Source organism: Acipenser ruthenus, chromosome 18 (assembly GCF_902713425.1).
Source record: "Acipenser ruthenus chromosome 18, fAciRut3.2 maternal haplotype, whole genome shotgun sequence".
NCBI classification, from domain to species: domain Eukaryota; kingdom Metazoa; phylum Chordata; class Actinopteri; order Acipenseriformes; family Acipenseridae; genus Acipenser; species Acipenser ruthenus.
This window is the reverse complement of record NC_081206.1, coordinates 3,448,654-3,469,178: the sequence shown is the minus strand read 5'-3', so window position 1 is coordinate 3,469,178 and position 20,525 is coordinate 3,448,654. Positions and strand designations below refer to the sequence as shown.

Sequence of the window (20,525 nt, the reverse complement as noted above, 5' to 3'; positions counted from 1 at the left end):
AGTGCATTCTGATACGTTTTACCTGTCTCAGGTACTGTTCTTTCCTTTAAGAGAAGCAGGACTGTGTTTACCAGAATGCATTGGGTTGCGAGTTGAAAAGCCTGAACTGTCCTAAACTGTCCCGGTGAACATGGAGCCATATGGTTACCTTTATGAATGAATGAAGAGGCAGTGCGTGAGAGCAAGAAAGAAAGAAAGAAAGATACCACATCCAAGTACCCACTAACGATTTCAAGTCTCTTCAGTGTGGAGAAAGTGACCTAAGGGACCTGTTGTACACACTGCAGAAGAATCACTGGCCTCTCTGGCAATGTTTTGCAATTAGAGAGGCCTGGAGTTGCAGCTGAGAGAAGTCTCAAACCTTTTAGGGGGGTTTCCTCTGAAAGGGAAAGTGCTTCTCTTCCCCCTCCCTTTCCTTCTCTCCTTCCCTCTTCCTCCTTTCAGTACTGGCCATACCTCCTGCAGAAAGAAGCAGGCAGCTGCAGCTCCAGTGCTCGGTGCAGAGAGCTCAGTGTGTGAATGACTAAGAGATCCACAGCTATGGGGGCAGGCCAGGTCAGCTTGCTTTGCACCCTGAGTTGCTGCTCCTTGAGAGCCCTTCGACCGTGTCACAGTGCTGGGCTTTGGTCGGTGGGGGAGTGGAGGCTAAACTAGCCCTGGGGGCAACTTTCAGAGAATTCCTCGGGACAGGATTACCAGCTGCATTGACAAAGAAAGAACGAACGAAAGATGACACTCTTCTCTGGAATTGCTCAGGCACCTTAGGAAAGATGGTAACTGCAGTTTTTTTAAAACTAATTTTATCAGTAACTTGTTAAACTGGACTTGCATATCTACATGGTAAATGGCATTTTTTTTACAGGATATTTAGTACTCTGTGTAAGATGATAACATATATATATATTTTTTTTATACATTTTTATTGTAACTGGACTGTTTTTCCCCTAGAAAATCTGCTCTTTCTGTCTTAACTCTATCTTATGTCAAATATGGTAACAAATTATAGCTGGTTAGTTAGTGCTGAAGGACTATTAAAAAAGTGGTTATTTTGTTTTGCTTTGCTTTTATTTTTAAATGACCATGATAAGCCAAACTAGTCTGCCTGTCTGTCTCTTGGGGGTATCCATTCAAACACTGATAGGAAGACATTTGAAAGATTTGCGAGACAGCTTTCTAATTTAATTTAAAGTTCCACATTAGTAACAGGCGTTTTTAAAGTTTTAATTATCTGTGTGAATGCAAGGTGGCACCTGCTCTTAAACACATATCGCTGTTTTAGAGGGAGTGGCTGGTGCACGATCGATCTGTCTGGCAAATATTAAAAGAGCTACTACTGATGAAATGATTACATTTTTTTTTTTTTGGTATTAGTTATGAGTTATGTTTCATCAAGTCACTGATGTCAATTGTTAGTTTTTATGTGCCATGCAGCTTGGACTTTATCACCTTCCACAGAAGATGCTATTGATTTTTTTCCTCCTTGTATTTCCTGAATTAATACCTAAAGAAACTAAGTTAAAGTAGATTTTAATTTTGTTGTATATTATACCATGGAGTGCTTTTTTTACAGTGTTTTTAATTACTGTAGAACTACTTTTAATGTGTCTTTCCACTCTCCGCTGTTGAAGTCTGTCTTGCACTGCTAAAGGGAGTTAGCGATTTTAAAGTGGCAATCTAGGGCACCTAAGATAAGAGGGTAATAATTGTTTTGTTGTCATTAATTGCACGCTGTAGTGGATCTGTAGAGATGACTCACCTGTTGAAGTAGTTTGAAAATATTTTTCATGTGGTTCAGGTGCAAAGATTGCAGCTTATTCTAGAACAGGAAGAGGCATGGTTCTATCGTTTTTTGCTTTTAATTTTTGTACAGGGCATCCACATACCTGTCGTCCTTCCATATACTTACACCCTATCCACACTCCCTAAACAAACGCATGATCAGCACATGTTGAAACCACATTTGCATTGTTCTTGTGCCGTGACAAACATTTGAATATCCAGACCAACACTGCTTGCAAAAGCAACCATGTTTGTATTCGCTCATAAACAGAATTTCTGAAAGACTGTATGAAAAGGATATCCTGCAAGGAAACCAATGCAAAAATGGCGTCTGAAATACACACATGTTCTTTCTTTGGAAGGTAATTTGATCGGGCAATGGGTAGGTTTTCTTTACTGTAAATATGGTAGCAATTATACTTCAATTTTCCAACTCATTGAAAACTGAATATCTAAGAATAATCATTGAAGTTTTGAAAGAATGTTCAAACATGAAAACAGTTTGTCAGCATTGCTTCATTAACAATCATCTTTTCATAAAGCATGTTATTTGGGTAGATGTTTTACTGATTATGCAGTGAGGTTCGTACTGGATTTGTAAACTGAACTAGAGTTGAATAACCAGTGGTAGCCACTGCTTTAACACTTTGTCCCCTTTTCAAAACAAGTGAACAGCCGTGATCCCTGTAACAAAGAAAGATGAATAAGTAATATGTACAAGTAATCTTGCTTGAAAGCCTGAGACAGAGTGAGTGCAATAATTATATTTTCTATATGTTTTATTTGAAATATGTATGTAATACATGTGCTGAACCTATATATTAAATACAGGAATATGAACTGGTATATTTGACCTTCCATGTAGGTGACAATGTTCACACCATTCTTTAACATTGATATTGCTGTGTTAGATTAGTCTTTATGCCAGATGTGATTATCACTAAATGCTGTTTATGTACTTAATAATAAACTAACTTCCAGCGTGTGACAAGGCAGTTAAAGATATACTGATAATGTTCAGCCCTATTTACTGTTGCATGCTGAATATGACCTTTACTCGCTGAGTTTGCCATTGAATCCCATTGATGAAGACATTCAAGGAAACGTTTGGATTATGCATTTAAGAATATACTGGAGACGTGCTGACCAAGAGGAAAAGCTCAGACTGAAATACTAGGAAATCGAGGGAATCTGCTCTGTGTCTGTGAAAAGCTGTTTTTATTTAGGAGAGTGTGTTGAAACGTGTGCATCAGTTCATTCAGATAGCAGTTGTTGCTGTTTAATGCCTGGAAGGCATACTAGACTCTCCCCTAAAGGCTTTGAAACTCATGCCTGGACTGTACTGAGGAGGTGCTTGTCCTGCCATTATAAATGGCGCTGTAGTTACCATTGTACAAGTTTAGTCTATTAGGATATTGCACAACCCTTCAGAGCAGTATGCAGTGCAACAAGTGTTTATACATGGTTTAAATCCCATGATTGATACAATGCAATTGTATGTTGTCGTGAGAATCTATATCTAACAATATTACAGTTAAAGCTGTAATATTGTTAACCTTTTGTACTAAGGCAGACAGCATTGGTTTGGAGCCAACCAGTTACAGTAAGAGCCAGTAATCCATTGCTCTGGTAACACACAGCTGTTTTGCACAGCATTCAGTCCAAGTTGGAAACTTGGCTCCCTTATCATTGACAACTGACCAGCACGGTAAATGCCACAGCTTAGCTGAACAATACTGCTTCTTGTCCCTCCTTCATAATTCATGAAATTGAATAAGACATTTGGCGTTTCCTAAAAAAAAAAAAAAAAAAAAGTGTCTAAGCTACAGACAGCAAATGCTGTCCTGTCAAAAAATGAAGATCTTTAGTTACTTATCCTCACAAAAACCCTGTGGACATTGTATTTCATGATATCAAAGTAAACATAAAACAATTAAATCATACCACACTGGTAATTAAATGCTTTATGGGTGTCATTGCCTCAGTATTAGCCCATGTGTGTTTGCCAGCATTACTATGGTAAGATATACTATAGCACACACTGCTGTTTTGATATTTTCAGAGGGGTTGACTGGTCTTTGGATCATGTGAGTGTTTGCTTTGCAACGTTGTGGTCGGCATGATGCAAATCCTACTGCAGGAGTGCACAAGCTGCGTTTTGGGCCAGTGGCATCAAAAACTGCAGGCGTGAGCTGCTCTGTTTCCCTTGGAAAGAGTTGCTGATTTGTAGATGCCTAATATACAAGGAGATCTGTTAGACGTTTACATGCTTATTAAGGCTGAGCCAAAGGGCGTAAACACCTACCATCACTGAAGTACTGTTCATAACCTGCACCACAAACCAGGAGCTGAAACATACAGATTGAACGGCAGAAACAGATCGAGAAAAGTAGTGATGAGGCATGTCTTCTTTTTTAGGAACACAATATAATCGTAAACTAAATTGGGTGTGCTGCTTCTGCAAGCCCATGATTTGTATTGCTGTGTTGATATACAGTATGCAATGCAGATATAGTCATTAAGGTACATTATTGCTTTTTCCCCCTTGAATCCAGTTCCATCTTCTTTATGCTGCTGATTATGTGTGTGTTTGTTTGTTTTTTGGGGTCTCTGGTAATCTTCACACTTTATCCATCTTGGGTCACTTACCGTTTCCAGTTTTGTATTTCCTATATAAATGGATGATTAAGAAAAACTGCGACAGGAACTTATCTGTGGTGACAATCCAACAGAGTTCTCACAGAGGTGGTGTGTATTAATAATAACCGACTTGATGCTAAACCCAAGACTTTGACTCATTTGCAAATGCAAGTGTGCCACAGTTGAACACCTGCCAAAACACTATCAATGAAGGTGACGCCACCATGGGGAGCAAGGACGACACTGATTGGTTGTTTGAAAAGATGTCAAAACTGTTCTGATGGGATACCCGACCATTCCTTAATTTGGGCAGTTGGTATTACTTTTTGATTTTTTTATATATATGTATAGGGAGAGATTAGATTAGTAATTATTTGCCAGATTTCATGCAAGTGTGGTGTAGCTTAGCCTTGCTAGAGAGCAGTATAACCTTTGACACAAACCAGTTTCTGTCCTTTTTCAATAGGAATCTGGCCTTCTATAGCCTTTCCTTTCAAGCAAATCAGAACATCATTTAGCTTTCTGCATGATGTTTATTGACACGGAAGACATTGCCAGACATCATAGAGATGAAACAGTTAATAAAATCTTTCAAAAAAAAAGAGAGAGAGCCCCCTTTTATTTTCCTCAGTAAGCCATATTCAGAGTGGAGAGGGCTTTTGAATCGGTGGCTGAATTGTATGATTGAATTGTGTGTGTTCTGCCAAGTCTCAGAGCTTGAAAGACAAAGACCACAGTGTCCCTGGGATAAGTGCGACCCCCCCCCCCCCCCCCCCGACAAATAAGAAAGGAAGTGGATGCCTTGCCAACAGCAGAGGGGTGTTTTATTCTCACACTGCAAATTGGGAACATGGTGGTGGTTTTCAGTAGACTAATTGGGCCATATATTCAAAGCATTTACACCAGTCTTTAACTCCTGCTTTTTGAAAAATGAAAATCCGACAGTAGTGTACAAAACTGAGAAACGAACAACCCGAGAGAGGTGAAGATACCTGCGATTACATGACTTGGGTGTTCTATACTAGTTTAGTAAAGCCAACAAATATTTTTCTCCTTTCAAGAAATAGGAGTTCATTAAAGACTGGAGTAAACTCTTGGGAAAATACAACCCATTGTCTTTTATAATAATCTAACTTGGAAACAGAATTCGAGATTCTCTTATGTGTTAAACCCAGTGACCTCCTATTTGCTTCGAAATTACTGGGGGGGGGGGGGGGGTGCTCCTCTGAATGTAATTGATTGTCTTTTAATTCCATAGTTTATAATACACACGGTTACTGTGCTGTATACTGAGGAGTATTCATGTGGTTGGTTTTCGGTCAGGTAGGGAGTTGAGGAGAGATTGTGTGCCCCCTCAGTTCTTCTGATATGGAAACGTGCCCCATCCTTTTGTGAGCATACACCCTGCTAGGAAGAGCAACTTAATTTATATCCATACAGATTAATGTACAAACTAGTACAGTATAGGAAATATTCATTAACTCGGTATCAAAGTTCTGGTTCAGACAAAAAGTGAGGAGCCCAAGGGAGCTGGTTTTAAAGGTGAAGCTTCACTGAAAATGCCAGCTGTTTCAGTTCCCTGTCGTTGTGGGAGGCGTTTCGCTGTGCAGGTATCTCTAACTGAACAGGGGCTCTGTGTGATACCTGTCGGCCCATTCTGTGCCTGCCTGCCTGCCCTACCAGACATTACAAGAGCCCTGACTCACAGCCTGAATCACCTACCCACCTCTCCCCCTTCACAAGGCTGAATTCTTTTAAAGGCTGTTTAATGGGCCAGGATTATCTCCAGTCGATTTCATGCAGATCTGTGCTCACTGTCTCTGCCTAAGTTAACCTTGTTTTGTGTTCTCGAACGGTAACAACACCACAGCATGGTGTGATGGGGGTGGCTGAGGGCTTGTTTTGCACAAGAAGATCTATTCAATTGATCTAAACTGAGATGGATCTAAATACCAATACAGTTTTAATAAATTTAAATAAGACCCTCCTTAAAATGCTGTGACTTCACAGAATAGTTGCAGGGCATTAAAACAAGTGGCTACATGAAGAAATCTGTCATTCTGGTGAATATCCTTCCAGCTACTTGTCTGGGTGATATATATATTTTTTTTTTTTACTTTGCTCCTACACTGAAACTGTACGTACACCCAGGGATATTAAGGCTATCTTTTTTTTTTTTTTTGTTTGTTTGTTTTTTTTAAACCGGGCTCCCAATGTGTTTGTTTTCCTTGGCGTTCCAGATGTGGCTCATTTAGGTGTCTTCAGTGTTCTGTAAAGTGCTCGGGGATACCTGCTGTGAAGGACAGAAGCCTGTGCTGTTGTTTTAGGGGGCCCTGGCCTCAGGCTCTGGTTTGAAGTGTGGAATGTTGACAGTTCAAATCCAGGTCTCCGCACTTTGACCTGGTGTTAATTACTGGTCAAATCTGAGAGCCGCATGCAGTCGGGCGTGATGCTGGCCACATCGGCTTACCAAGGCCTCTGCAATGAGCAGCTTCAATGAAGCTTGTCCGGTGAGCCTGAAGGCTTTGGAAAGGACTTCAAAGTTTGGGTAATTGCCTTAATTAAAGCAACTCATTATGGTACCCAAGCGTACTGCTTATCTTCTGGGATAGGGCATTACCAAATGGGTGGAATTGTAATCTAATGCCATTAAGTGCAGTTTTTGTGGCCTTGGATAATGAGTTTTTTTTTGTTAATATAGATCGGTTTCAACAGTGCTAAACTTTGTTTACCATTAGATGCTTATTGCATCTTAAAAGCAGCTCCTTTAATAAAGACTGTTGGCAGTTGTTGTAAGGGCTAATTTCTGTACAAACACCACCATTGAGGTCAGATCAGTAACTCTGAACTGTGAGCTGTATCTTTTTCTATTGTTTATATTCCAGGGGATTTTAGTTCTCAAAGTCAGATGGTGATGTGTTTGAAAAACAACTTCATTAAAATGATTCCTTGGGGTCCCACTTTTTAAATGAATTTTTTAAATGAGCCGATTAATTCCTGTCCCCATTGATTCAGAAAGATCTAAGAAAGAGTTTTCATCTTGCACGTAGCATCTGTTTACTCTGAACAACAGCAAAGAGACTTCAAAAGCTGTCGCAGCTGCTCGCTTGGTAGGCCAACTGATTAAAAAAAATGGGTTAGATTACTTGGCATTAAATATATACTAGTCAAAAATCAATACGAAACCTCCAGTAATTTTATGGAAAGTTAAAAACAAATTGTACAGTCTTAAAGCATGCAAGGACCACATTTTTAAATTAGGCACCCAAGTTGTTGTGTGTGTGTGTGTGTGTGTGTTTGTTTTTTTTTTTTTTTTTTTTTTTAAAAGATCATTAACAATTAACATGTAGTTTTTCCAATTTGATAGAGCACTGCAGTGCATGTTTCGTTATGCTAACCTTTTAACTCTGGTGCACCACATTATGAAAGGTGTGTGTTTTTGTAATGTAGGCGTGTGTTCCGTTTACTATGCATAAAATGCATGCAGAGTTCTATAAGGGGATACGAAGACGTGCCAGACTGTTCAGAGAGGTTCCCTCTGTTGTAACAATCCCTTCAGCAAGGGCAGAAGTATTCCCATCTGGACCCTTTGATTCACTGGAATTAATCGGCACTAATTACTTGCAGCACACAGCTTGATTCAATTTTTTGTCAGTGATTCCTGATTGTAAGTGAACTGAACGAACGAATGATGCATGGTGTGTCCAAGCACAGATGCCTAATTCAGCTCATGTCAACTGCTGTGCAATGCTTTAATGATGCCATCACATTTACCCTCTGCTCCCTCTTGCTCTAAAAGCATTGCACTGCTTATTCAGTTAAGAAAAATAATCTCTTTATTGAGGGTGCAGTCTGGTATTTAAAGAAAAGATAAGCAGTCTTACCCAGACTTTGTAACAGATAGCCCTTCACATGAGATTGAAGAGTATGTCAATCTCCTACTGGTACCTCAATGCTTTGAGTGGCTGTGACTGTGAATGACCCCCAGATTAAAATCAAGTGTTTACAGTCTCATTGTAAGAGTGACTTCATTCTCATTTTAGATAGTGTTTATACAGGCTAGGCCAGTGGAGGTGCGCCTTCTCATGGAGCTCTGCTTGCTTCACAGCTGTCAAAATAAATCATTGCAGGATTTTAAAGATTGCATTTTAAGGACTGCAGAATCGATCAATAGATCGATGGCAATCAATCGATTACACTGTCCTATATCTGTGTGTTACATATGAGTAAAATACAGTATTTTCCCAAAATCCTTTGTAAGAAAGTTCATTTATTGCTGATCTTTACTGTACATGGAAATATGTGGGTCTAAGAATCTGTTTTTTCTGGCCCTGTTCCCTCTGTGGACTTTGCAGAGGCACTGAGAATGGAGAGGGGGGGTCTGGTACCTCCAACGGTCCCTCTAAATCAGGAATGGCTAAATTTGGAGTCTAGTTGCCCCAAAGACGGGTCACAGGGTCAGATCTGGACTGGAATTCTGTTCATAACTCTCCCTGTTCCTGACAACTACTCAAGTAGCAGTCTGTAGTAACGTTACAGAAGTCTAATTTACTCTGTATATAGATACAGTACACAGTGGCATAGTATGCTGCCAGTTTATAAATTCAGCTTGTTTTTGCCTCTCCCTGATGTGGAATCTGCACTACTGTAAACTAACTGTATCACGTGTGCTTCATCAGCATTGGAAAGAGCATCCTTGGCATTTTTAAACTGAGTAACTTTGTATGTGACCATGTATCCGATTCAGCGGTGGAGGTTATTGGAATGCCTTGGGTTTAACATCAGTATGCTGCTTATATTTGTTTAGCCTCTTTCAGATTGAAAGATATGTTGGCAATACAGAAGGTCACTGGATCCAACAAGCTAATCATGTTTTGGTTGGTCTCATCTTTAGCAACCAAAAGAGCATTGTTCCTCATTACATTTCTGAATAAGCACCAGGCAGGATCCCTCTCTGCTTTCCTGACGCTGCATTCTGTTCTCTGCAGAACCCAGCTTCGTTGGACACCTCCATCCAGAGTGTGCTCTCGGCCCTCTACCCGCCGTTTGACACCACTGCGCCCACCGTCCTGAGCCAGCTCTTCCGGGTGATAGAGGGTCGTTACCAAGGAGATGCTCTGCGCTGCCTGCTGGACTTCCTCATTCCCGTCAAGCACATCCTGGAGAGTGTGCAGCAGGCTGCCTGCGTGAGTAACTCGCACACCAGCTCCCTGCCTCTGCCACTGCACCCCTTCTCTAAACACTCCACATCTCTCTAGGGGTGCTCTGTTTATTAGGAATTGAGCTACAGTATTCAAGTCATGGGAACTTCCTATTCTGAGAGAGTCCAGACTGTTTGTTTATTCACGTAACTAAAGACTCAAATGATTATTCAAAGAATAATATTTTGTTTGACATCCCATTGTGAGATTTTTTTTTCTTTTTTACTTTACATTTCTCCTGTAACATTTTAACATAAATATGCCTTTGTGGTTTTTCCCTTAATATTTCAACATTATCACATTCCTGATCAAATAATATCATAATGCCAATAGGGGAGGCATTATTGAACAACATTAAATATATTTCTGTATTATTTGGAGCGAAAGATCTCTTTTTGCTGTATGATTAAGATTGTTCTTCTCTACTTGCAATCATATGACCTACTGTATTAAATTGAAATATGCATACATAAAAACCCATGCACATCTGACAAAGATTGATATCCTGGTGTACAGCCATCTGAAATTTAACGTTATTTGATACAGCATTTGAACAAAGGTCTTCTTTAAAAGACGCTGTATACAGACAAAAGAATAAAACTATTGTTTGCACTTCTGAGATCTCTCTGGTTTTGAATGTTGAGAAAATGTTCAGCTGAGGGCAGGCAGACAGCTGTAGAAAAGGCCTGTGGTCTGGCAGAGTGGCTTGTTTATTCTCAAGGATATGAATCTGAAAGCGGAGCAGCATTCCATGCATTCCCCTCTTGTAGTGGTAGCTTGGGGATAATTGCAGGTGGGATTGAAGTCTAGTTCAACTCAGCCTTTATCACAGATAGATCCATCTTCTGGGTGGTAATAGTAACTAGCTTGGGCACCAGCCACAAAGCATTGGCACAGTCATCAAGGGTATACACTTGTCATATGCTTTAATTATGTTCCTTTACAGAATAACTCGGAGTTTCAGTTCCTTTTGTTTCATTGTTTCAGATTAATAAAACCACAGATGCCAATTCTGTAGACTATTTTTCAAAAGGTTTTATGAGGATATTGTAACATATACCTGGCCAAAACCATTGTCTTCTCCACTAAAGTTTCTTCATTGACATTTATTTGGCTAATGAAACACCAACGCCACCAGAAGTTCTATTTTTCATTTTTTTCCCCCAAATCTTTTTGGATGCTTTTGAGCTGCTGGGGCCCTAACCAAGTGCTTCTAGCTAGGGCCAGTTATACATCAGCAGCCACCAGAAGGAGTGAGAAATACCCACAGATAGTGGCTTTGAATCTGAATGAATGGGCACCTTATTTATCCATGAGTGGGGAAATGTGTTTTTTGTGGCATTCTGGGCCACGTTTTCAAAAGAGATCTCAAATGTTTATTCACCCCACACATACTTTAGTGTGTCACTACAGCATTTATTAAAGTATTTCCATCTATTTTCAGAATAGCACCATTTGTAGTAAATAGTCAGCATGCCCCTCTTCAAAAACCATTGCCTAAAAGTAAGACCTGCCTGGAGAAACCAGCTTGAAGCAGCTGCAGGCCCCCCAGTGCAATCTTGCTTCCCTCCTCCTACCACCATCAAGGAGGAAAAGAGACAGTTGACATAACAGTAGCTCTGATTCCAACCAAGCAGCAAGAACCGGTATCCAAACAGAAACACTTGGGCATGTCCAATGCCCTGGCACCTGCTGTTAATTTGCGGGGTTCTTGGAGTGGAACCTTAGAATATTTGTTTAATTGGGGATGTTGGAATGTCTGTCCCCTTCCCCAAGGTTCTAGGGTTTAAACCTGGAATCCTAGTGTACAGTATAGGAAATATACCATCACCAGTTCAGTCAGATCCTCATAGGCAGCCTGCAAGAACAAAGCATCACTTTATACCTTCTGGTCCCAGCATGGATTGATTTAACCATTACTAGAAACGTTTTTAGTGTTTGACCCTTGCCTTGTGTACTGACCTTATGAAAAATGGGCTGAAGGGCTGTCTGGCTGTTGAAGAATACAGAAGTAAGACCTGGTTATGGCCCCCACATCTCCCTTTTCCCCATTGTAAATTCAAATGTGTTCTTGATTGAGTTACTAGGAAGGTATTTCATTGAAGTAATGTTTGTCCCACTCCTGTATAACCACAGGCTCCATACTCTGATGTGCTGTTCCGCTGTGAGGGCTGGCCCTTGTGTCTTCACGATAGAGTGGTGATCCAGATAGCCTCTGTGAACACCCTCCTCCTGCGCCCAGGAGACTTCTACCTGCAGGTGAAGCCCTTCGGGGAGCAGTCGGCTCGCATTGTCCTCAAGAGCCTTCTAGAGGACCTGCAGGAGGTGGAGGAAACGCCCATCCCTGAGACTTCCTATCCCAGCATCTTCACCAGGGACTGGCTGGACGAGATCAACCAGGGGCGCCATGGGCCTCCACTGCATACCTGCCTTCTGTCCACGGATCAGGGAATTGTGAAAGTGCCGTGGGCTCAAGTAGCCACGCCAGAGTTTATTGATAAGCCTAAAGTCATGGCCAGCTCTCCGGCCACCCCAGAGCGGTCTGAGGCCCCTCAAGTCCCAGCCCGTTTGCCTTCAAAAAAAGAGACGTCTGGGTTCTCTGTGGAAACCCGGATTCTTCCAGCCAAGGATGGCATAGCGGTCTCTTTGAGACTGATCGACGGTAACTGTGGGAGATTAATCAAGGTGGACCAGACAAGGGCGACTAACAAGCCCATAGGTTGGGTATCGCCAAACACGTGGGACAGCCGGAACCAAGACTTGGAAGGGGATTACGTGGACCTGGTAGAGTTTTCTAAAGGTGGCCACCACCCTTCAGATAAAGCATTGCCCAAAACTAATAGGACAGTACAGGCTCCTCAGTGGACTAAGCAAGAGCCACCTCACTTCGAGCCAGTCCAGTCCCCTCCAGCAGTCTGTGGAGATCCTATACCATGTGGCAGATCAATTAAGTTTTCTGCGGAGCCCTGCACCCCATGTTTAAGGAGGAAGATGGGCCAGGACTTGGAACTCCAGGAACTGAGATGTAGGTATCGGGAGTCCTACATGGCTGCACTTCAGAATCCAGTGAACTTTGAATCTGGAACCATGAAGGTCACAGTGGAGGAGTCTGGCCACCTGAGTGGAAGTTCTGCTTCCATATGTGACGGGGGTCCCCAGCCAGAGCCTTCCCCCTGCTGCAAGGTGGTTCATGAACATCGGTCCCCCTGTGCCTCAGACAGTGTTGCTTCTGTTAGCTGGAGGGAGCCAGGGGAACGACAGTCCAAGAGCAGTGCTCACCCCTCTCCTCCTGCTTCTGACAGGAATTTGCACACAGGATCAGGGACACCTAGTGCCTCCATAAAGTGTTCGAGTGGACAAAAAACATTGACGAATATAAGTGACAGGGTTTCAGTGGTTCCAGCCCTCCATGTAGCACCGTGTAAGAAAACAACATTTGGATTATTATCTCCAAAGGTGGACAGACATAAAATGGCCAAAAGAGGTAATGCACAATTTGCTTTCTTGATTTTAAAGGCTGAGCAGAACTTAGAATGTGAATCAGCAATTCTTTCTCCAAATGTGATAGAATGATTATCTGTAGTACTTCCTATAGCCAGTGGTAAAATGGACAGAATTAAATGCAGATCCTGATGTTCTCAATTGAATTGAAAACATAAGGTAAAGTTTTATAAGGACCTAAGCTGAGTGGACGGCTGTCTACTTGAATTTAGGATTTGATTTGGTCAGCCTGTACCCCTCGGGGATAATCCAGGGCAGACATTTTTTTAGAGCATTTCACAGCACCATGCAATGGACCCGAATTGCATCAACCACTTATGTTTAGAGATTATCCATGGTTATTGCAATCCTAGGTGGATTTACTGGTTCTTCAAAATTATCTAATAAAATCCATCCCGGTGGGGTTAGATTGATCAAATCAAGAGAACCTGATATTAAAAAAAAAAAAAAAAAAAAAAAAAAAATCATTTAAGAGACCTGAAACGTCCACCCTTTTACCATAAAAAAAAATAAAAATCCACCACCTCCCACACTGCTGTCTGCACCAGAATCACAGCGCTGGACCCTTCCCCTTTTATATACACAAAGTGGAATCTCAATAGCATGGCCCTGTGAAATGTAGGAGCGATTTAAACGCCCCCTCAAAGAGCACACTTAGAAAGACCCCTCTGTGATCCTGCCGACTTTAAAAAGAAAGGCTGATTGTTCAAGAGGTTCTAGAAGCCTCTTTGGCCTTCTTTACCCAACCTCCAGCAGGAAAGGCTGCATTCAGTTCCAATAGACACTGAGCACTGGCAGGGCCAAAATAGAATTTACTGAGTCTATTGCCTGTTCACTCTGCATTCCTTTACTTTAGAGACCGTGCTGTTACTAGCGGTCCTGTGGGACAGCAAAGACCCAGACAATCATAGCACTTAGCAGCCCATTCTCAGTGCCTTTTTATATATAGAAAGGGGCATTCCACACCAAAGAAAAACAACACTCCCACCAAAATATCTGGGGTTACTCTACATTGGAGTATCTGGTATGTGAAGTGGAGTCACCAAATAGCACTTCCGGTAGCAGCATGTGAAAAATGTAAGTGAACAGACGGGGCTGATCCAATGTGTTCTGGGAATCGGATGTTCTGATGGCACGTGAAAGGGTCACTGTAGGGATGGGACCACTTGCCCTGCAGGCTTGTTGTACCTTGTGGTGTTCAGGTTTAACCAATAATTAGTCTTGCCCGAGTCTTGAGCGATTTACTGCTAGGTGAGATCAGGGTAAACGAGTGGTGGGGTGGGGAGGGGGGGAAGACACAGTGGACAGTTTGCCTTAAACAGCTAAGCAGCTGCTTCAGCATGGGCAATCAAGACACTAGGCAGGGCCCATGAATGTCTCCAAATAAACTACACAGTATTATTTAAAGTTAGTCCAAGTGGGCTATATATATATATATATATATATATATTGAATTTGTGGGGTGTAGCGCTACCTGCTGGTTGTTGCTGGGATTGATGAGCTGCAGTGTATGTTTCCTGCCAACTTTTAATCTTAATTATTTTTATTGACTATTTAAAGAATAAAATACTGCGGAAAATGAGAATGACATTACATTGATACGTACATAATAATTAGGAAATGATAACCAAATGTATTTAACGCAATGCTAAATATCTCCCTGTACCATTTGCTGTGGAACAACATAATCCTACATCACCTGTTACCCACTGTAAAAGATGACAGGATTGGTCAGTAATCAAACTGTCTTGCTATTGTACATTATTATTATTATTGTCCTTGCAGAATGCTTGTAGAGGCTTCCGATTCCCTCTGTAATGTGACCTCACCCCCATGCCCTTTCATGTCCCGCCCCCACCCCCTGTGTTACATGCCTCAGGGACACTGGTGGGCTTCTTGCTCGGAGCTGCATGCATCCCTCTGTAATAATAACTTTTTACAGAGCCTCATAAAAAGCCCTGAAGCATGGCAAGCCTGTGAGGTTTATATTTAGATGAATTGGTCACCTGGTGGGTGGGGGGGGGGGGGTAAAACAATCCATCACTTTACCAGGGCATGTCACAGCTTCAGAGGGGACAACAAAAGGGAAGCTGGCACTGTGGGAGGATGCATTTTCCTGTGGCTCCCTGTGTGTGTTTGTGTGTGCCATACCCCCCTGTATTAGATCATGACTGAGTGGGCAACCTTTTCCCTGCTTGCGCTACTTGTAGCTGCAGTAGGGTTAGTTGTGACTTCACCTTTTGCGCGTGTGATTTCTCCTTCTGCAGTTTTATTCGATCACAATATGTGTTTTCTGTCAGGTTCAACAGTTTTATACTGAAGGCATAGAACCTACAACTGCTAATCCATGACAAAAAAGGGTTTTTTTTGTACAGTTTTCTCACAATTATTCGTTTCACATAGGCTGGATTCTCAGACAGGAAAATGATGTCATACCTTCATTCAAAAACTTGCCCCTAAGACAGCTTTGATCAAATTGTCAGCCTACATTTGGTAACTGATGAAACACAATACCTGTGGCTTCTTTCTTTCTTTCTTTCTTTCAAAGATGCCAGTCCCACCTGTACGGCACAAGCAGACGCCTCCCTTGCCGGGGCAGGCAGTGAGAAAGGCCCACAGGACTTGTCTGTAGACAGGCCGCGGACCACAGTGACCAGGAGGGCGGCGCCAGCCACTTCTCAGGGGCCGTGCAGCCAGCTTCTTCACTCGGGCATCATGTGTCTACCAGGTGCGGGAGAACTGGAGATTAAGCGGTGTCACAGGTTTTATTGTGAAGTTTGTTATTACACTTGCATATTTACGAACCAGTTTAATTACATCCAAAGGGCCCCAAATTTGGAGATTTTGCCAAAAATAAGCGACGGCCAAAAAATACATATTTATTTTCCTTTAAGGAACTACCATTGTGTATTTTTTCTCATGTGTATTACATCTTATGCAGGCCCACTTGTGCATGTTTGGTGATTTTCATTTTTCCTGCATCTATTTCTTAACGTGAGCAACATCATTAACAACTTCAGCCTTCGGTGTGTCGTTCAGCATTACGAGACGCGGTACTTTATTAAAAGATATTGTTTAAAGATGGGGCTGACATTAAAACATGGATGCAAAGTAGGAAACATGGCTTTAAAAGTATTCTACTTTGGGCTTTATTTGGAGTTGCACTGTTTATAAGATGTTGCGATGCTGTATGAATCCAGCCAGTCTTACCTGCCACGGCTGAGGCTGGTTACCCCCCAGCAGAGTGAATCCCTGTTCTGAGAAAGCAGTAATGGAGTCCTCCCCATGCAGGCAGCAGAGACAAGGCAGGGAGGGCAGTGGTTCAGGTGTGTAGCGATCACACAGCCTGGAGATCAGCAGCCACCACCAGCACCGAGCTCTCCAAACTCCTCCTCTACTTCCACTCCATTCCCAGGTATGACTCATAGCAGTTACACTCTGTGTCGTGTGTGTACTGGATCAATCCACTGCGCTGCAGTTGTTTTAGTTATATCTCTATGCCACAAGGTGGCAGTATAGCCCATGGAATTGAAAGGCTCTGTCCAAGGGGTATTGTAATTGCAAGTTCAAAGGGGGAGCAAAGGGCAGCACACCTTGTCTGTGAAACAAATTACACTATTTTTTTTTTAATCTCTGCAGTAGGTTGTGTTCAATAATGTAACGAGTGTGATGAAGCTGGTTATTTCAAAGAAAAATAATCCTTTTGCTCATTGCCTGCCTGGTCTTTGCTTGTTAAGCATTCTCATTTTAATTCTCAAGGTGGTCATGTTCTGCATGCACAGCATGTGTAACTTTGTTTTCTGTGCATTTCCAGGAAAGACGTCAGAGAGCGTGGAATGACCATTGTCGTAGATGCAAGGAAGCAGCCCCCTCCTCCAGCCCTGTATAAAGCCTTGTCAATGGCACAGGTATGCAGGGCTTACCTCCTTCAAACCACAGCCAGGGACATGGAGCCACTGGGAACTGTATGCATGCCATTCCAACAGGGCTAACACTGTTATCACGCTCTAAAACAAAAGGACTAAATAGAATAATTAGCGAACTACCCTTTCTGACCACAGGGGGGCAGTATTGAAGCACATTGGTGAGGGAAGGGTATATAAAGAAGATTGATACAGCTCCTAGAGCCAAACACTGTTAGTCTATTGTAATATTTATGAAGCTCTTTAATTTTTTATATCATAAATTGGTACTAGACGAAAAGAAAAAAAAGCAGCTGGTGAGCTTTTATCCAATTTCAGCCAATTCCTAATCTTCAATTGTGGGCAAATGACATGACAAATGAGCTGGATCAACAGTAGATAAATCACTTGTGTGACAATGATGTGTAAGTATGTGGACTGCATGTTAAGTACTGTATTGTCTTGTCACAGGAGCAGGTCCCTCGCATGCTTCACTGTGTCCTGGTGCTGGTGGACAAGGAGACCGGCACTCGACTGGAGAGACAACCAGGCCTCCCCGTGAGTACATCCACAACAATATTTTCAAAGTTTTTAAAATATCACAATTTAGTACTTTAACTTATACAGTGCTCGCCCGTTATAACGCACCCTGTTATAGTGCGGAATCGGTTATAACACGGTAGGGTCGTGGCTCCCATTTGCTCCATAATGCCATTACAGTAGCCCTTTTATACTCGTTATAAGGTGGAACACAAATAGCACGGTCTTGTAGCTATGGCTCCCCACTATAGCGTTATAAAGGGTGAGTACTGTAATTTATATTCACTCTGGACGAGCGCTTAGACAAAATGCACACAGTGGTGGCTGTTTAATTGATCTAAACAGAGACTGATCTCAATCCTTGGCGTTTTCTAATATCATAGCAGACTCCTCAGTCAGCAACACAAGACTGTCATGTCTTCTATGCACTTCTATCAGGTGGAGGTGCTGACCTCGCTGAAGGCTCTACACAAGTTCATTGATGGGAGCCAGCTGACGGCAGATCTGGATGGGTCTCTTCCATACAGCCACAGCGACTGGCTCCAGCTCCCGCAGGTCTGTATCCCTTCAGCGGTTCACTGGGACAGCGCAGACTACTCGCCACTGGAGGGCAGGATTGGGAGCATTGGTGGGGACTGTGTACGAGGAGGCTAGGCTGGAGAGAGAGGTGGTAGGACCTTTTAGAAAAAGATTACTATGCAGCAATCGTTACTAGGATAACTAAAGGGGCCCACTGGAGTCATGAAAAATAGAACCTTTTCTCACTTAAACTGGGAAAATCTCCCTCCGAAATACCAATTTACACCCTCGATTAGACAGTCATAAACATAGGGTTTCAATAATAGTCTCATGATGGAGGAGATACCTCAGTCTTTACAATACCTGTAAGGAAATTGCACTTTTAAATCACATAAGCTCTTGCACCTACAGCAGTTGAACCACTGAGTCTGCTGTTAATATATCCTGCACATGTTTGCATTTCAGAAGTTGGATCCCTTCTTCTCAGACCTACGAGAGGCCTCCAGCTTGCTGCACAAAGCCATCCGAACGTTTGAGAGCAACAAACGCCTTGACACTGTTCAGGTGTGTGGATTCTGACTTTATTACTTCTTGCTAAAATGGTTTTAATAATACATTAGGGATCATAATGTGTTTTGGGTGGGAAAAAACTAAACAAATTCCTCTTTCTGATTTTCGTATGGATCCAGAACTGATAACTCAAGACAGCAGCAATATCATACACTGTATTATGCAGATTAGGATGTTCTCTGTTAAATTGACAGCCACACCTTGGTGACTATCTGAATGATCTGAATTCATTCCACTTTGCTTAAAGGCAATTTACACCTGAAAAAAAAAACGAGGAACAACCAATCTTCCCAGTGATGCCTGACTTACTAACACATTCTGTGGATATTAGCGTTGCATTGCTGAGTGCAAGCACTGGATAAAAAGTACTACCCAGGAATATATTGTCTTAAACACCTTTCTTCTATATGCAACCTTTGTATTTGCTCACTGACTCCAATGTTAATTGTCAAAAGGAAGTGCAGCAGTGCATTCAGGAGCAGAAGACCATGATGATGTCAGTCCTGCAGGATGCACGATTGGTTGGCCTGCAGCGGGAGGGTGGAGCTATACTTGCCAGGCTGAAGAAGGAGGAGTCTCGATTAGTTTACTCCGAGGATTACCGGTGAGAGAGACTGGATCAGAATGCTTATAGGGCTGGGAATCTTGGGCTAAAGGACAAGTATTATTCTACTTCCACTATTCCATCATGGGAGGAAGTCAAGTAGGGATCTAACTAGAAATGGGGCTTCCTCTGTCCAATACAGAAAGCATGATGTACGTGAATAGGAGTGGTGCGGCATAGACGAGATGGCTGTCCTACAGTTTTGTACCTTCAGAAACTCCTCAGTGAATATATTCTAAAAATATAAATTTCAACTGAGCAACCTTAGGGCATGGATGGGCAACTCGGGCCCTTCCAGCATAGGTTTTTAGTTTTGTTATTTAAGGAAGAGTTTTCTGGTATCCCAATTAAGGATTATACAATTGGCCTGTCCCTAGGGATGCGATGGACGCGGTGACCATGCTGTATAACCAGCTGGAGGAGAGGGTTCACATGCTGGTGATGAAATCCAACAAGGGCCTGCAGCACCTCGACTTTCTGCTCAAACTCCGGGAGCTGGAGGGAAGATTTAAAAAGGTAACACCTGTTCTGTTACCAACGACAACAGGTTGTACACGCTTTTTTCTACATTAGCATTACGCACTGACTGTTGACGTGCTGTCCGTGTTCTCTTGCCTGCAGATCAGAGAGTGGTTCGATGCGGAGGGGGAGAAGCGGTTGCTGGAGGCCGATTCGGTGGAGGATTCCCTGGACAGAGTGGAGCAGACATTGCACCACTTTAACCAGTTCCTCGACCAGGCCACAGTAAGTTGTGAGGGGCCCCTGTGACTGTGGAGTCTGAATCAGTGGTGGCCCTGTGTTTCTGATGGCGATGTACGTACAAGATGGTGTCTGTACTCCAGCCACAGAGTTAAGCCACTACTGGTTGGGTAGAGATGGTTGTATTTACCTAGGCTTCCATAGATTTACATATGAACTTAGTCTGTGATGGTAAACTTTCAAAAAAGGATGAATTACCACTGAGCTACCAAGAGATGGTGCATATTGACGTTTTTAAACGCTGACCCATTTTAACGTTGGGTTTTGATCTTGTTAAGGAGCAGCAACACAAGGCTATGGCACTGGTGACCGAGGCAGAGAAGGTTCAAGGCTCTTCCTATCCCGAGGCCGAAGTCTTCAGGATGATGGTGTACACCTTCAAATCAGGGCTGGCAGACTTTCTGACGAGGGCGCAGGAGTGCCGGGCTCAGCTTGAGACCATGGTGAACCTGTACCGCTTCTGTGAGAAGGTGGGTGAATTCGACAGAACGGCTTTTAAACACCAGAGTT

The 20,525-nt window shown here is 42.5% G+C and overlaps 1 protein-coding gene across 1 annotated transcript in view; it reads left to right on the top strand.

The window, feature by feature from the left end:
* The first annotated feature begins 452 nt into the window (after positions 1-452).
* The window catches only part of LOC117421405 (pleckstrin homology domain-containing family G member 4B-like), a 29,799-nt gene continuing 9,726 nt past the window's right edge, over positions 453-20,525 (top strand). The window contains exons 1-13 of the mRNA XM_034905633.2: positions 453-773; positions 9,408-9,605; positions 11,757-13,104; positions 15,670-15,849; positions 16,413-16,536; positions 16,936-17,029; positions 17,495-17,581; positions 18,002-18,118; positions 18,548-18,646; positions 19,108-19,256; positions 19,634-19,772; positions 19,878-20,000; positions 20,294-20,485. Of these exons, the coding sequence (XP_034761524.2) occupies positions 771-773; positions 9,408-9,605; positions 11,757-13,104; positions 15,670-15,849; positions 16,413-16,536; positions 16,936-17,029; positions 17,495-17,581; positions 18,002-18,118; positions 18,548-18,646; positions 19,108-19,256; positions 19,634-19,772; positions 19,878-20,000; positions 20,294-20,485 (2,853 nt within the window). The 5' untranslated portion in view covers positions 453-770. The remainder of the gene's footprint in view (positions 774-9,407; positions 9,606-11,756; positions 13,105-15,669; positions 15,850-16,412; positions 16,537-16,935; positions 17,030-17,494; positions 17,582-18,001; positions 18,119-18,547; positions 18,647-19,107; positions 19,257-19,633; positions 19,773-19,877; positions 20,001-20,293; positions 20,486-20,525) is intronic.